General features: G+C 44.7%; 1 protein-coding gene and 1 long non-coding RNA gene across 12 annotated transcripts in view; one reads left to right on the forward strand and one right to left on the reverse strand.

Annotated features, from left to right (window-relative positions):
• Positions 1 to 222, forward strand: part of LOC127931439 (B-cell lymphoma/leukemia 11B-like) — an 18,777-nt gene extending 18,555 nt beyond the window's left edge. For both annotated transcript variants that reach the window (XM_052524176.1, XM_052524177.1), the window contains exon 2: positions 1 to 222. This exon is cut by the window's left edge and continues 289 nt beyond it. In XM_052524176.1, coding sequence (XP_052380136.1) covers positions 1 to 100 — 100 coding nt within the window. In that variant the 3' untranslated portion in view covers positions 101 to 222.
• Positions 223 to 927: 705 nt separating this feature from the next.
• LOC127931441 (uncharacterized) lies at positions 928 to 5,988 on the reverse strand. Of its 10 annotated transcripts, XR_008141158.1 has the most exons (7): positions 3,306 to 5,988; positions 2,788 to 3,126; positions 2,574 to 2,755; positions 1,550 to 1,637; positions 1,421 to 1,508; positions 1,085 to 1,379; positions 928 to 1,020 (listed from the first exon to the last, which is right to left on the reverse strand). It is a non-coding gene; the product is annotated as an uncharacterized LOC127931441 (long non-coding RNA). The 10 variants fall into 10 exon arrangements; XR_008141160.1 differs by lacking the exons at positions 928 to 1,020; positions 1,550 to 1,637; positions 2,574 to 2,755 and adding exons at positions 1,893 to 2,068; positions 2,192 to 2,279 and having other exon boundaries at positions 1,256 to 1,379; positions 3,039 to 3,126; XR_008141154.1 differs by lacking the exons at positions 928 to 1,020; positions 1,550 to 1,637; positions 2,574 to 2,755; positions 2,788 to 3,126 and adding exons at positions 1,893 to 1,980; positions 2,025 to 2,068; positions 2,236 to 2,323 and having other exon boundaries at positions 1,256 to 1,379; positions 3,218 to 5,988.
• Positions 5,989 to 17,500: the final 11,512 nt, after the last annotated feature.

Consider the following 17,500-nt stretch of genomic DNA (forward strand, 5'->3'; position numbering starts at 1 on the left):
CCCACATGGGGATGAGGAAGAGGAGAGGAGGCTGACGCCCGCTAAAGGAATCTGTCCCAAGCAGGAAAGAGGAAACACAGGTAGGAACCAGGAAGTCTGAATACAATTGGTCTGGCTCTGTTTAAAATGCTTTGAAGGAGTAGAGACATAATATTTGGGTTTATAAAGACAAATACACACATGTTTGGCATCAAGTGCAGTGTGAGTTTTGACACTCGATTAAGCACACACACACACGCACCCCCCCACACACACACACACACACACACACACACACACACACACATACACACACACATACACACACCGCTACGCAGCCCCAGCTCTAAAGCTGCCTGGAGGATCCCTGCTGCTGAAACCAATTGTGCCAGGAAGTGACAGCGGAGTCGTTGCCAGGCCCTGTGTGTGTTCATAAGGACATTCTGCTGCATCAAAAGGTTAAGAAAGCTGATTAAAATGCTGTGGCTGGGAGGTGCAGAGAAGAGGATTAATAAAGAGGATATAGGACCATTCATCTGGTTTAAAGAGTCTGTTTAGTATAAGCATGTGGAGCTGCAGGGGGACAAGCTCAAAGTTAAAAGGCCACACAGTCACTACTATAGAGGACACACAGTCCCTACTAAAGAGGCCACACCGTCACTACTATAGAGGACAAACAGTCACTACTATAGAGGACACACAGTCACTACTATAGAGGACACACAGTCACTACTATAGAGGACACAAAGTCACTACTATAGAGGCCACACAATCACGACTATAGTGGCCACACCATCACTACTATAGAGGACACACAGTCACTAGTATAGAGTACACACAGTCACTAGTATAGAGGACACACAGTCACTAATATAGAGGTCACACAGTCACTAATATAGAGGTCACACAGTCACTACTTTCGGAACGCAAACTGGTAGACTGGAGATAGTAGAATCGGGAAGTTGGGGAATAATAAATCCAATTCTACATATGCAGAGAGGCCTTAAGCAGCCCATATATATGATGAGAAAGACTGTATTCCTACACAACTCAACCTATAGCAGACAGAGAACCTACACAACTCAACCTATAGCAGACAGAGAACCTACACAACTCAACCTATAGCAGACAGAGAACCTACACAACTCAACCTATAGCAGACAGAGAAATATACTGTCCTCCTACACAACTCAACCTATAGCAGACAGAGAACCTACACAACTCAACCTATAGCAGACAGAGAAATATACTGTCCTCCTACACAACTCAACCTATAGCAGACAGAGAAATATACTGTCCACCTCCACAACTCAACCTATAGCAGACAGAGAAATATACTGTCCTACACAACTCAACCTATAGCAGACAGAGAAATATACTGTCCTCCTACACAACTCAACCTATAGGAGACAGAGAAGTATACTGTCCTACACAACTCAACCTATAGGAGACAGAGAAATATACTGTCCTCCTACACAACTCAACCTATAGCAGACAGAGAAATATACTGTCCTCCTACACAACTCAACCTATAGGAGACAGAGAAGTATACTGTCCTACACAACTCAACCTATAGGAGACAGAGAAATATACTGTCCTCCTACACAACTCAACCTATAGGAGACAGAGAAATATACTGTCCTCCTACACAACTCAACCTATAGGAGACAGAGAAGTATACTGTCCTACACAACTCAACCTATAGCAGACAGAGAATTATACTGTCCTACACAACTCAACCTATAGCAGACAGAGAAGTATACTGTCCTACACAACTCAACCTATAGCAGACAGAGAATTATACTGTCCTACACAACTCAACCTATAGCAGACAGAGAAGTATACTGTCCTCCGACACAACTCAACCTAGAGCAGACAGAGTAATAATATACTGTCCTCCTACACAACTCAACCTATAGCAGACAGAGAAATATACTGTCCTCCTACACAACTCAACCTATAGCAGACAGAGAAATATACTGTCCTCCTACACAACTCAACCTATAGGAGACAGAGAAATATACTGTCCTCCTACACAACTCAACCTATAGCAGACAGAGAAATATACTGTCCTCCTACACAACTCAACCTATAGCAGACAGAGTAATATACTGTCCTACACAACTCAACCTATAGCAGACAGAGTAATATACTGTCCTACACAACTCAACCTATAGCAGACAGAGTAATATACTGTCCTACACAACTCAACCTATAGCAGACAGAGTAATATACTGTCCTCCTACACAACTCAACCTATAGCAGACAGAGTAATATACTGTCCTCCTACACAACTCAACCTATAGCAGACAGAGAAATATACTGTCCTCCTACACAACTCAACCTATAGCAGACAGAGTAATATACTGTCCTACACAACTCAACCTATAGGAGACAGAGAAGTATACTGTCCTCCTACACAACTCAACCTATAGGAGACAGAGAAGTATACTGTCCTCCTACACAACTCAACCTATAGGAGACAGAGAAATATACTGTCCTCCTACACAACTCAACCTATAGCAGACAGACAGAGAACCTACACAACTCAACCTATAGCAGACAGAGAAATATACTGTCCTACACAACTCAACCTATAGGAGACAGAGAACCTACACAACTCAACCTATAGCAGACAGAGAAATATACTGTCCTACACAACTCAACCTATAGCAGACAGAGAAATATACTGTCCTACACAACTCAACCTATAGCAGACAGAGAAATATACTGTCCTACACAACTCAACCTATAGCAGACAGAGAAATATACTGTCCTACACAACTCAACCTATAGCAGACAGAGAACCTACACAACTCAACCTATAGGAGACAGAGAAGTATACTGTCCTCCTACACAACTCAACCTATAGCAGACAGAGAACCTACACAACTCAACCTATAGGAGACAGAGAAGTATACTGTCCTCCTACACAACTCAACCTATAGCAGACAGAGAACCTACACAACTCAACCTATAGGAGACAGAGAAGTATACTGTCCTACACAACTCAACCTATAGGAGACAGAGAAATATACTGTCCTCCTACACAACTCAACCTATAGGAGACAGAGAAGTATACTGTCCTCCTACACAACTCAACCTATAGGAGACAGAGAAATATACTGTCCTCCTACACAACTCAACCTATAGGAGACAGAGAAGTATACTGTCCTCCGACACAACTCAACCTAGAGCAGACAGAGTAATAATATACTGTCCTCCTACACAACTCAACCTATAGCAGACAGAGAAATATACTGTCCTCCTACACAACTCAACCTATAGCAGACAGAGAAATATACTGTCCTCCTACACAACTCAACCTATAGGAGACAGAGAAATATACTGTCCTCCTACACAACTCAACCTATAGCAGACAGAGAAATATACTGTCCTCCTACACAACTCAACCTATAGCAGACAGAGTAATATACTGTCCTACACAACTCAACCTATAGCAGACAGAGTAATATACTGTCCTACACAACTCAACCTATAGCAGACAGAGTAATATACTGTCCTACACAACTCAACCTATAGCAGACAGAGTAATATACTGTCCTCCTACACAACTCAACCTATAGCAGACAGAGTAATATACTGTCCTCCTACACAACTCAACCTATAGCAGACAGAGAAATATACTGTCCTCCTACACAACTCAACCTATAGCAGACAGAGTAATATACTGTCCTACACAACTCAACCTATAGGAGACAGAGAAGTATACTGTCCTCCTACACAACTCAACCTATAGGAGACAGAGAAGTATACTGTCCTCCTACACAACTCAACCTATAGGAGACAGAGAAATATACTGTCCTCCTACACAACTCAACCTATAGCAGACAGAGAACCTACACAACTCAACCTATAGCAGACAGAGAAATATACTGTCCTACACAACTCAACCTATAGGAGACAGAGAACCTACACAACTCAACCTATAGCAGACAGAGAAATATACTGTCCTACACAACTCAACCTATAGCAGACAGAGAAATATACTGTCCTACACAACTCAACCTATAGCAGACAGAGAAATATACTGTCCTACACAACTCAACCTATAGCAGACAGAGAAATATACTGTCCTACACAACTCAACCTATAGCAGACAGAGAAATATACTGTCCTACACAACTCAACCTATAGGAGACAGAGAAGTATACTGTCCTCCTACACAACTCAACCTATAGCAGACAGAGAACCTACACAACTCAACCTATAGGAGACAGAGAAGTATACTGTCCTCCTACACAACTCAACCTATAGCAGACAGAGAACCTACACAACTCAACCTATAGGAGACAGAGAAGTATACTGTCCTACACAACTCAACCTATAGGAGACAGAGAAATATACTGTCCTCCTACACAACTCAACCTATAGGAGACAGAGGCATATACTCATTTGAGTTCATCCAAAACTCAAATTTAGTCAGAATCAGAGTCAGAATCCCACCGACTCACACAGTTTGATGCCTTTCTTCTGCTTCCACAGTATTACAGTGACCTTCCCTTGATTTATTTCAGCGGAGGAAAAGTCAACCTTATCTCTGGTAATGCAGCACAAGGAAGCACTCCAGGGCTGAATTAATTAATGAAACAGCTGAAGAGCATTTCAAGCTTTACTCAACACGTTAGAATACCACTTAGAGACTTCTTCTTAAGTTTCAGCCAAACCAGATGATGTTTAAAAGGGCTAATTATATCCAGCATGGCTGCCAGACAGAACAGAGTACATCATCGTGCCTGCGGTGGAGGTGAGGAGGGGAAACATGCTGTAGACCAGCGCTGCCCTCTTCCTGGAGATCTACTGTCCTTTAGGTTATCAGTCCATCCCTCTTCCTGGAGATCTATTGTCCTGTAGGTTATCAGTCCAATCCTCGTCCTGGAGATCTACTGTCCTGTAGGTTATCAGTCCATCCCTCTTCCTGGAGATCTATTGTCCTGTAGGTTATCAGTCCAATCCTCGTCCTGGAGATCTACTGTCCTGTAGGTTATCAGTCCATCCCTCTTCCTGGAGATCTATTGTCCTGTAGGTTATTAGTCCAACCCTCTTCCTGGAGATCTACTGTCCTGTAGGTTATCAGTCCAACCCTCTTCCTGGAGATCTACTGTCCTTTAGGTTATCAGTCCATCCCTCTTCCTGGAGATCTATTGTCCTTTAGGTTATCAGTCCAACCCTCTTCCTGGAGATCTACTGTCCTTTAGGTTATCAGTCCACCCCTCTTCCTGGAGATCTACTGTCCTGTAGATTATCAGTCCATCCTTCTTCCTGGAGATCTACTGTCCTTTAGGTTTTCAGTCCAACCCTCTTCCTGGAGATCTATTTTCCTGTGGGTTTTCAGTCCATCCCTCTTCCTGGAGATCTATGGTCCTGTGGGTTATCAGTCCCTCTTCCTGGAGATCTACTGTCCTGTAGGTTATCAGTCCAACCCTCTTCCTGGAGATCTATGGTCCTGTGGGTTATCAGTCCATCCCTCTTCCTGGAGATCTACTGTCCTGTAGGTTATCAGTCCATCCCTCTTCCTGAAGATCTACTGTCCTGTAGGTTATCAGTCCATCCCTATTCCCGGAGATCTACTGTCCTGTAGGTTTTCAGTCAAACCCCCTTCCTGGAGATCTACTGTCCTTTAGGTTATCAGTCCAACCCTCTTCATGGAGATCTACTGTCCTGTAGGTTATCAGTCCATCCCTCTTCCTGGAGATCTACTGTCCTGTAGGTTATCAGTCCAACCCCCTTCCTGGAGATCTACTGTCCTGTAGGTTATCAGTCCATCCCTATTCCCGGAGATCTACTGTCCTGTAGGTTTTCAGTCAAACCCCCTTCCTGGAGATCTACTGTCCTTTAGGTTATCAGTCCAAACCTACAGGACAGTAGATCTCCAGGAAGAGTGTTGGGCAGTCCTGATATAGAGGGCAGAACAGAGCACTGCAGTTAGTTAGGGAGAACCGCTGACCTGATCTGTCATGCACGCACTCATACAAATGCAGAAATGCAAGCATGGCATGCACATGAACCCCCCCACACACACACACACACACACACACACACACACACAGACACACATCTTAGTAGAATGGGGTTCCTCTACGTAATGACACAGAACAAGGCCGAGGCAGGATGTTACAAAAGGAAACCAACCGTTAGTTATTTCAGACAGAAGAGGAGGGGCTTAAGGTGTATTTCTGATTGTGGGCAGCATGTTTTTCATGCCTGCCTGTATGTATGCAGACAGTTCCTGTCTAAAACCATCCCCATAGAAGAACCCTTTTGGATCCAGGTCGATCCCTTTTTGGTTCCAGGTAGAACCCTTTTGGATCCAGGTCGATCCCTTTTTGGTTCCAGGTAGAACCATTATGTGGAAAAGGCTCTACGTACATCCCAAAAAGGATTCTATCTTCAACCTAAATGGTTCTACCTGGATCCAAAAGGGTTCTACCTGGATCCAAAAGGGTTCTACCTGGAACCTAAAGGGTTCTACCTGGATCCAAAAGGGTTCTACCTGGAACCTAAAGGGTTCTACCTGGAACCTAAAGGGTTCTACCTGGATCCAAAAGGGTTCTACCTGGAATCTAAAGAGTTCTGGATGGATTCAAAATAGTTTTTCAAAAGGTTCTCCTATGGGGACAGTTTTAGATAGGGACTGTCTGCACGCACACAGTCAGGCATGTGAAACAAGCTGCCCACACGCACACACTCAGAAATACACCTCAACCCCCTCCTCTCCTGTCTGAAACCACAGTTGGTTTCTTTTTGTAACATCCTGCCGTCAGTACGCAGCTTACACTGCAAAGATGTTGTGAGGCTAGCACATTTAACTGAACACAAACACAAACCTACACACACTCAGACAAACACACACACACACACACACACACACACACACACACACACACACACACACACACACACACACACACACACACACACACACACACACACACACACACACACACACACACACACACACACACACACACACACTCAGACAAACACACACACACACACACACACAAACATAGATGATGTTGGGATGAAAAATGTCTTCTGAATGTCTTCATTTCTCAAGCTGATGTAAACCCTGTGTGAGTGGTATGTGTGTGTGTGGTTGAGAGAGTGGCGTGTGTGTGTGTTTGAGATATTTGTGAGCATTGTGTGTGTGAAGAATGATGAGTGTCATCAGACAGCGCACGGCTGTCGCTAAGGGAGCGCTGCCATCGCCACGATGACCCTGGCCTGGCTTTGAACCCATCTCCAGACGCCTCATATCCCCTCTGGATGTGCACCGAGACATCACACACACACACACACACACACACACACACACACACACACACACACACACACACACACACACACACACACACACACACACACACACACACACACAGACACACAGACACAGACACAGACACAGACACACGCACACACAAGCACACACACACACTGTGTGAATATTTCATGATTCTCTCTCTCTACCCATCCATCTTTGATCTGCCTGGGCTGAGATACGTCTCTAGAGGACTACACTGTGAACTAGGCTGAAATGTTGAACATTATGGAATTTACTGTCTTGTTTGCAGTAGTGAATTATGTAGTTACTGTAGGGTTGGTCCCCCTTCTGAAGGATCAAGCAATCAATCTAATGTATTTATAAAGCCCTTCTTACATCAGCTGATAACTCAAAGTGCTGTACAGAAACTCAGCCTAAAACCCCAAAACAGCAAGCAATTCAGGTGTAGAAGCACGGTGGCTTGGAAAAACTCCCTAGAAAAGCCAAAACCTAGGAAGAAACCTAGAGAGGAACCAGGCTATGAGGGGTGGCCAGTCCTCTTCTGGATGTGCCGGGTGGAGATTATAACAGAACATGGCCAAGATGTTCAAATGTTCATAGATGACCTGTAGGGTCAGATAATAATAATTACAGTAGTTGTCGAGGGTGCAACAGGTCAGCACCTCAGGAGTAAATGTCAGTTGGCTTTTCATAGCCGATCATTCAGAGTTCGAGACAACAGGTGTGGTAGAGAGAGGGTCCAAAACAGCAGGTCCAGGACAAGGTAGCAACGTCCAGTGAACAGGTCCGGGCTCCGCAGGCAGAACCGTTGAAACTGGAGCAGCAGCACAACCAGGTGGACTGGGGACAGCCAGGAGTCATCAGGCCAGGTGGACTGGGGACAGCCAGGAGTCATCAGGCCAGGTGGACTGGGGACAGCCAGGAGTCATCAGGCCAGGTGGACTGGGGACAGCCAGGAGTCATCAGGCCAGGTAGTCCTGAGGCATGGTCCCAGGTCTCAGGTCCTTCGGGAGGGGAAGGAGAGAGAGAGAATTAGTGAGCACAGTGAGCACAGCCTTGCCATTGAGAAGGGTAGACACAGGAAAACCTGGCTGCCTGTAGAGGAAAGGCTGTGCAACCACCTCACAACAGTAGAACCTGAGACGGAGCTGCTTTTCCTGACAAAATGTAAAAAATATAAAACAATTAGAGAGTGTCATTTTCCCAAATTTCAAGGTTTCAAAGACCTCTCTGATGAGGACAGGCTACCCGTCCTGTTGGGGGAGGACGCAGAGAGCTGTGGGTTGGCAGGGCACTATATTGAGGGACAGAGTCTGACAGACCAATCAACCTTCACATGTCCTCTACTGTGTGCTCATTGTTATTGTTGAATGTGTTGGTTATTTTGACACTTGGTTATTGTTGTTACTGTTGTTCCATTGACAATTTTGATTCTCAATTTTACGTATTTATTGTAAATATTCAAAATGATCTTTGGCAATTGTTACGTCATGCCAATAAAGCAAACTGAATTGAATTGAATTGAATTAGAGGGAGCCTACTTAAATTCCCACAGGACACTAGATGAGACAGGAGAATTACACTAGATATAACAGACTGCACACATCAATTCCACCCCCCAAAAAAAAAAAATTACTCAGAGTTAGAATAGTAAAATAATAAAATACACAAGTTGCAATTTTGAAATGTGGTTTATTACATTAGCAGTATTTCTCTTGTTCTGTCCGTCACTGATTTAGCCGAAGCCAACTGTACCTTTTTAGATTCCTAAGCCCAGCTATCTAAACTTGTTATGATGGTCGGATTACCAGCCGGGGTGGGGGGTGGGGAGGGGGGCGGCATTGATTTTGTTAGTCAGTCTCATTCAGTTATCAGATTAAAAACTGAAAACATATCCCTCCATCCTCTGGCAAAATGTGTAGCATTGCAGGAAATTAGCTGTAAAACCAGATCACTTTCCTCTGCGCCTCATGGCAAAATGGGTAGAATTGCATGAAATTAACAAATTTTTTTTTTTAAACGTACAAAAAAAAATGGCCACGAGCAACTGCAGCCCCTCATGATGAGTTCAGATTGTGTTGTGTCCCTGACTCCTATCCATGATGAGTTCAGATTGTGTTGCGTCCCTGACCCCTATCCATGATGAGTTCAGATTGTGTTGTGTCCCTAACCCCTATCCATGATGAGATCAGATTGTGTTGGGTCCCTGACCCCTATCCATGATGAGTTCAGATTGTGTTGTGTCCCTAACCCCTATCCATGATGAGTTCAGATTGTGTTGTGTCCCTAACCCCTATCCATGATGAGTTCAGATTGTGTTGGGTCCCTGACCCCTATCCATGATGAGTTCAGATTGTGTTGTGTCCCTAACCCCTATCCATGATGAGTTCAGATTGTGTTGCGTCCCTAACTCCTATCCATGATGAGTTCAGATTGTGTTGCGTCCCTGACCCCTATCCATGATGAGTTCAGATTGTGTTGCGTCCCTGACCCCTATCCATGATGAGTTCAGATTGTGTTGGGTCCCTAACCCCTATCCATGATGAGTTCAGATTGTGTTGTGTCCCTAACCCCTATCCATGATGAGTTCAGATTGTGTTGTGTCCCTGACCCCTATCCATGATGAGTTCAGATTGTGTTGTGTCCCTGACCCCTATCCATGATGAGTTCAGATTGTGTTGTGTCCCTAACCCCTATCCATGATGAGTTCAGATTGTGTTGTGTCCCTAACCCCTATCCATGATGAGTTCAGATTGTGTTGTGTCCCTAACCCCTATCCATGATGAGTTCAGATTGTGTTGTGTCCCTGACTCCTATCCATGATGAGTTCAGATTGTGTTGGGTCCCTAACCCCTATCCATGATGAGTTCAGATTGTGTTGTGTCCCTAACCCCTATCCATGATGAGTTCAGATTGTGTTGTGTCCCTGACCCCTATCCATGATGAGTTCAGATTGTGTTGCGTCTCTAACCCCTATCCATGATGAGTTCAGATTGTGTTGGGTCCCTGACCCCTATCCATGATGAGTTCAGATTGTGTTGCGTCTCTAACCCCTATCCATGATGAGTTCAGATTGTGTTGGGTCCCTAACCCCTATCCATGATGAGTTCAGATTGTGTTGGGTCCCTAACCCCTATCCATGATGAGTTCAGATTGTGTTGCGTCTCTAACCCCTATCCCTGCTGTATCCCTGCTGTAGGTGGTATTGCAGTAGTAGTATCAGTAGTAGCTGTAGTTGTGCTAATAGCAGCATTGCATTTGCCTCAATAGCGAGCCTTTATATTCCAATACCAACCCACCAAGAGACAAGGTGTATTTGAATGTGTCACAGCGTTTTTCCCTCTGCTCTATGTTCTTTCCCTCCGCCACCCATTGCTCTTTTAATCACCTGGCATGCTCTCATTAGCATATTAAATAGGCTTTAATCATGAAAAGCAATCAGGGTGTTGCATATTCATACCTCGGTTCTGTGTATAGTCGGGCCGGGTCCCTGTCTCGCTCCAGTTCCAAGCAGGCCTAATCAGCACGCTACCTGGGTAATAGCTGCATCATGGCCCATCGCGTGAAAACACACACACACACAAACACACACACACGCACACGCACGTGCACGCGCACGCGCACTCGCACACACACTCACACATACCCACACACTGCTCAAGTTTAGAAATAGCTTCATATGCTAATTCTGGGTTATCTCTGCAGAGGGTGTGGGACAGACAGATGGAGCGAGGGAAGGAAAGGACAGAGGAGAGGAGAGAAGGGGGGAAATAGATGAAAAGATGGTGATACTGATCCCTCTGATTGGAGCTGTGAATATTTGTACAACGGCTTAAGGAAACACACATATTAGCATAACGACTTTGTCGTTTTTGAATTAAAAACATTTGCATATGAAACCGCGTTAATTACTCCTGATGATGTTTAGTTTCTACTTGCTTCATTTGATGTCCAGGCTTCAGGGTTGTGATTAGGGGTTATGAGGTGATAGATGTGTGTTGTAGAGATGGTGTGTGTGTGTTTGTGTGTGTGTGTGTGTGTGGGAGTGTTGTGGGTGTCCACCTCAATGTCCTGTACACAGGAGTGTTGTCGGTGTCAACCTGAGTGTCCTGTATTCGGGACACCTCAGTTTACCTCCATCCAACTCCACCTCCTTACTACCCCACCTCCATCCTACCTCACCATCCTACCCCACCTCCATCCTACCCCACCTCCATCCTACCTCACCATTCTACTCCACCTCCTTACTACCCCACCTGCGTCCTACCCCACCTCCATCCTACCTCACCATCCTACCCCACCTCCATCCTACCCCACCTCCATCCTACCTCACCATCCTACCCCACCTCCATCCTACCCCACCTCCATCCTACCTCACCATCCTACCCCACCTCCATCCTACCTCACCTCCATCCTACCTCACCATCCTACCCCACCTCCATCCTACCCCACCTCCATCCTACCTCACCATCCTACCCCCACCTCCATCCTACCTCACCTCCATCCTACCTCACCATCCTACCCCACCTCCATCCTACCCCACCTCCATCCTACCTCACCATCCTACCCCACCTCCATCCTACCCCACCTCCATCCTACCTCACCATTCTACTCCACCTCCTTACTACCCCACCTGCGTCCTACCCCACCTCCGTCCTACCCCACCTCCATCCTACCTCACCATCCTACCCCACCTCCATCCTACCTCACCATCCTACCCCACCTCCATCCTACCTCACCATTCTACTCCACCTCCTTACTACCTCACCTCCATTCTACCTCACCATCCTACCCCATCTCCATCCTACCCCACCTCCGTCCTACCTCACCATCCTACCCCACCGCCATCCTACCTCACCAATCCTACCCCACCTCCATCCTACCTCACCATCCTACCTCACCTCCGTCCTACCTCACCATCCTACCCCACCGGCATCCTACCTCACTAATCCTACCCCACCTCCAATCTACCTCACCAATCCTACCCCACCTCCGTCCTACCTCACCATCCTACCCCACCGGCATCCTACCTCACTAATCCTACCCCACCTCCAATCTACCTCACCAATCATACCCCACCTCCATCCTACCTCACCTCCATCCTACATCACCTCCATCCTACATGACCTCCATCCTACCCCAACTCCATCCTACCCCACCTCGGTCCTACCCCACCTCCATCCTACCCCACCCCAATCCTACCCGGCATCTCTTCACATCTCTAGCCCATTATAGTGCTCTGTTTTCAGGCTAGCTGAAAGGAGACCACCCCGGGGCTGTCTGACTGCCTGGCTGTGTTTGCTAACAGGGGCAATCAGGCCCATACTCGGAGGCGTCAAACATGGTGGAAACGCATATGTGCACCACACGACCCAGTGGAGCGACACACACACACACACACAAACGCGCACGCATGCCCGCATACACGCAAACACATGAAAACACACACACTAGCACAAACACACACACATAGACACACAGACACACGCACGCACACACACAGTGTTCGGGCTGAAAGGTTCCCACATGAAGGCATCAAACGGTCCTCTGCCATCTTTATGACACTCATATGGCAGCACATTTGATATTTTCCTACCACAGTGGGGGAATAAATCTCCCCACTAATTTGGACTGGGCTAGTGAGTGCTCAGAGCTGCCTGCCGCTAACTTTGTGTGTGTGTGTGTGTGTGTGTGTGTGTGTGTGTGTGTGTGTGTGTGTGTGTGTGTGTGTGTGTGTGTGTGTGTGTGTGTGCGTGTGCGTGTGTGTGTGTGTGGAGGACGCTGCCTGACGGTGTTGTCCAGATGTGCTGTGGATGTTTATGCCACTTAATAGGCGAGTCTTAAAACGCATTTTAAAAAATCACACCCCGTCCAGCTATGTCACAATGTATGTGTGTGTGTCTGTGTGTGTGTTTGTGTGTTTCACATTGTGTCGAGGGGAATAGAGATCTGGGTACTAAATGCAAACACATTGCTTTTGGGTTTAATCGAGGCTTAAGTGACAATGAAAAGCCGTTGTTGTTTGTGTGAGGAAGGAGCAGCATCTAGCAAGTAGAGGAAGTGGAACTCTGCCCTGTCTTAGTTGAGCTGCTCACTGAGACAGATGTGCCATACACACACCTTGTGATTTAGATTGAATGCCGTGAATTTTGAGCCCAAGACCCTGCTGTGCAGGTACTCTTGAGTCTTGCCACTAAGTTCCTCTGATTCTAAAGATTGAATATGATGCCAACAAAGCCCGTTTCGAACTCAAGAACCACTGTGTTTCTTATCGTCTTATTGGCCACATCTGTCTGGGTGGTATATCACCGTGAAAGTGAAGAGACAGCGTTGATGGTTTACAATGTGTTTCACCACAAAGAGGTATTGGAGGCCTTGATTACTGCAGTTACCATTCAGTTACCATTCAGTTACCATTCAGTTACCATTCAGTTACCAATCAGTTACCATTCAGTTACCATTCAGTTACCATACAGTTACCATTCAGTTACCATTCAGTTACCATTCAGTTACCATTCAGTTACCATTCAGTTACCATTCAGTTACCATTCAGTTACCATTCAGTTACCATTCAGTTACCATTCAGTTACCATTCAGTTACCATTCAGTTACCATTCAGTTACCATTCAGTTACCATTCAGTTACCATTCAGTTACCATTCAGTTACCATTCAGTTACCATTCAGTTACCATTCAGTTACCATGCAGTTACCATTCATGCATTTTTTTCATCTCATTTTCTTTGCACAGTAGTTTCCTACTAAATACTGTATATGTCCCCATTTGTCCTGTAAATGTGTGTTCTGTGTTGAATGTCCATAATGCCTGATGACAATATAGTCAGGGGAATTATCTCTGCAAGGTTACAGAGGTACCGTGATAATAAGTCGACCTAAAAGCACACACAGCCCTTCTCCTCCTTAGTCTTTCCCAGAACACACAGCCCTTCTCCTCCTTAGTCTTTCCCAGAACACACAGCCCTTCTCCTCCTTAGTCTTTCCCAGAACACACAGCCCTTCTCCTCCTTAGTCTTTCCCAGAACACACAGCCCTTCTCCTCCTGTAGTCTGGTCCTGTAGTCTGTGTCTGTAGTCTGGTCCTGTAGTCTGGTCCTGTAGTCTGTGTCTGTAGTCTGGTCCTGTAGTCTGGGCCTGTAGTCTGTGTCTGTTGTCTGTGTCTGTTGTCTGTGTCTGTAGTCTGTCTGTAGTCTGGGCCTGTAGTCTGGTCCTGTAGTCTGTGTCTGTAGTCTGTCTGTAGTCTGGGCCTGTAGTCTGTGCCTGTAGTCTGGTCCTGTAGTCTGGTCCTGTAGTCTGGTCCTGTAGTCTGTGTCTGTAGTCTGGTGTGTGTGTGTGTGTGTGTGTCTGTCTGTGTGTGTGTGTGTGTGTGTGTGTGTGTGTGTGTGTGTGTGTGTGTGTGTGTGTGTGTGTGTGTGTGTGTCTGTCTGTGTGTGTTTGATCTTACTATCCTTGTGAGGACCAGATTTTTTAATTTAAATAATATACAGTATATACTGTATACATTTTAGGGTTAGAGGTTAGGTTCAGGAAAAATATGATTTAACATGGAATAAATTGTTTAGTCCCCACAAGGATAGTAAAACAAACATTTGTGTGTGTGTGTGTGTGCTGAAGGCACAGTCTGGATGGATGAAAGCCTTCTTAACCATAAGCTTTGCAGGAACTCTGCCAGGAACAGGAAATGCATCAGACTGATAAGAGCCAGGGGATGCTCCCTCTCTCTCTGTCTCTCTGTCTCTCTGTCTCTCTCTCTCTCTCTCTCTCTCTCTCTCTCTCTCTCTCTCTCTCTCTCTCTCCCTCTCTCTCTCTCCCTCTCTCACACACACACCCTCTTCCACCTCTCTCTCAACACCCTCCATCTCTCTTCCTCTCTCTCTAAATTTAAATTCAATTCAATTCAAGGGGCTTTATTGGCATGGGAAACATTTGTTAACATTGCCAAAGCAACAATACAGACATTACAAATGTCATATTATATATATACAGTGTTTTAACAATGTACAAATGGTTAAAGGACACAAGATAAAATAAATAAGCATAAATATGGGTTGTATTTACAATGGTGTTTGTTCTTCACTGGTTGCCCTTTTCTCGTGGCAACAGGTCACAAATCTTGCTGCTGTGATGGCACACTGTGGAATTTCACCCAGTAGATATGGGAGTTTATCAAAATTGGATGTGTTTTCAAATTCTTTGTGGATCTGTGAAATCTGAGGGAAATATGTCTCTCTAATATGGTCATACATTGGACAGGAGGTTAGGAAGTGCAGCTCAGTTTCCACCTCATTTTGTGGGCAGTGAGCACATAGCCTGTCTTCTCTTGAGAGCCATGTCTGCCTACGGCGGCCTTTCTCAATAGCATGGCTATGCTCACTGAGTCTGTACATAGTCAAAGCTTTCCTTAAGTTTGGGTCAATCACAGTGGTCAGGTATTCTGCCGCTGCGTACTCTCTGTTTAGGGCCAAATAACATTCTAGTTTGCTCTGTTTTTTTGTTAATTCTTTCCAATGTGTCAAGTCTTTTGTTTTCTCATGATTTGGTTGGGTCTAATTGTGCTGCTGTCCTGGGGCTCTGTGGGATGTGTTTGTGTTTGTGAACAGAGCCCCAGGACCAGCTTGCTTAGGGGACTCTTCTCCAGGTTCATCTCTCTGTAGGTGATGGCTTTGTTATGGAAGGTTTGGGAATCACTTCCTTTTAGGTGGTTGTATAATTTAACCTGTTGCGATGAGCAATCCCGTATCCGGGATACTATTTATAGGCTCAAGCTCATTACCATAACGCAACGTTAACTATTCATGAAAATCGCAAATGAAATGAAATAAATATATTTGCTCTCAAGCTTAGCCTTTTGTTAACAACACTGTCATCTCAGATTTTCAAAATATGCTTTTGAACCATAGCTAAACAAGCATTTGTGTAAGAGTATTGATAGCCTAGCATAGCATTAAGCCTAGCATTCAGCATGCAACATTTTCACAAAAACAAGAAAATCATTCAAATAAAATAATTTACCTTTGAAGAACTTCAGATGTTTTCAATGAGGAAACTCTCAGTTAGATAGCAAATGTTCAGTTTTTCCAAAAATATTATTTGTGTAGGACAAATCGCTCCGTTTTGTTCATCACGTTTGGCTACGAAAAAAACCTGTATCCAGGAGCGTAATTATCGCCACAAGCTCATTAGCATAACGCAACGTTAACTATTCATGAAAATCGCAAATGAAATAAAATAAATATATTAGCTCTCAAGCTTAGCCTTTTGTTAACAACACTGTCATCTCAGATTTTCAAAATATGCTTTTGAACCATAGCTAAACAAGCATTTGTGTAAGAGTATTGATAGCCAAGCATAGCATTAAGCCTAGCATTCAGCATGCAACATTTTCACGAAAACACGAAAAGCATTCAAATAAAATAATTTACCTTTGAAGAACTTCAGATGTTTTCAATGAGGAAACTCTCAGTTAGATAGCAAATGTTCAGTTTTTCCAAAAGTATTATTTGTGTAGGACAAATCGCTCCGTTTTGTTCATCACGTTTGGGTAAGAAAAAAACTGAAAATTAAGTCATTACAACGCAAACTTGTTTCCAAATTAACTCCATAATATCGACAGAAACATGGCAAACGTTGTTTAGAATCAATCCTCAAGGTGTTTTTCACATATCTATCGATGATAAATCATTCGTGGCAGTTTGGTTTCTCCTCTGAAGAAAATGGAACGCGCATGGACCTGGAGATTACGCAATAATTTTGACGGAGGACACCGGGCGGACACCTGGTAAATGTAGTTTCTTATGGTCAATCTTCCAATGATATGCCTACAAATACGTCACAATGCTGCAGACACCTTGGGGAAACGACAGAAAGTGCAGGCTCATTCCTGGCGCATTCACAGCCATATAAGGAGACATTGGAACACAGGGCATTCAAAATCTGGACCATTTCCTGTATGAAATTTCATCTTGGTTTCTGTAGCATTAGTTCTGGGGCACTCACAGATAATATCTTTGCAGTTTTGGAAACGTCAGAGTTTTTTATTTCCAAAGCTGTCAATTACATGCATAGTCGAGCATCTTTTCGTGACAAAATATCTTGTTTAAAACGCGAACGTTTTTTATCCAAAAATTAAAAGAGCGCCCCCTATCTCAAAGAAGTTAACGTCTCTTTCCTGGTTTTTGATAATTAGCGGGTATCAGCCAA

Source organism: Oncorhynchus keta, chromosome 8, assembly GCF_023373465.1.
Source record: "Oncorhynchus keta strain PuntledgeMale-10-30-2019 chromosome 8, Oket_V2, whole genome shotgun sequence".
NCBI lineage: Eukaryota > Metazoa > Chordata > Actinopteri > Salmoniformes > Salmonidae > Oncorhynchus > Oncorhynchus keta.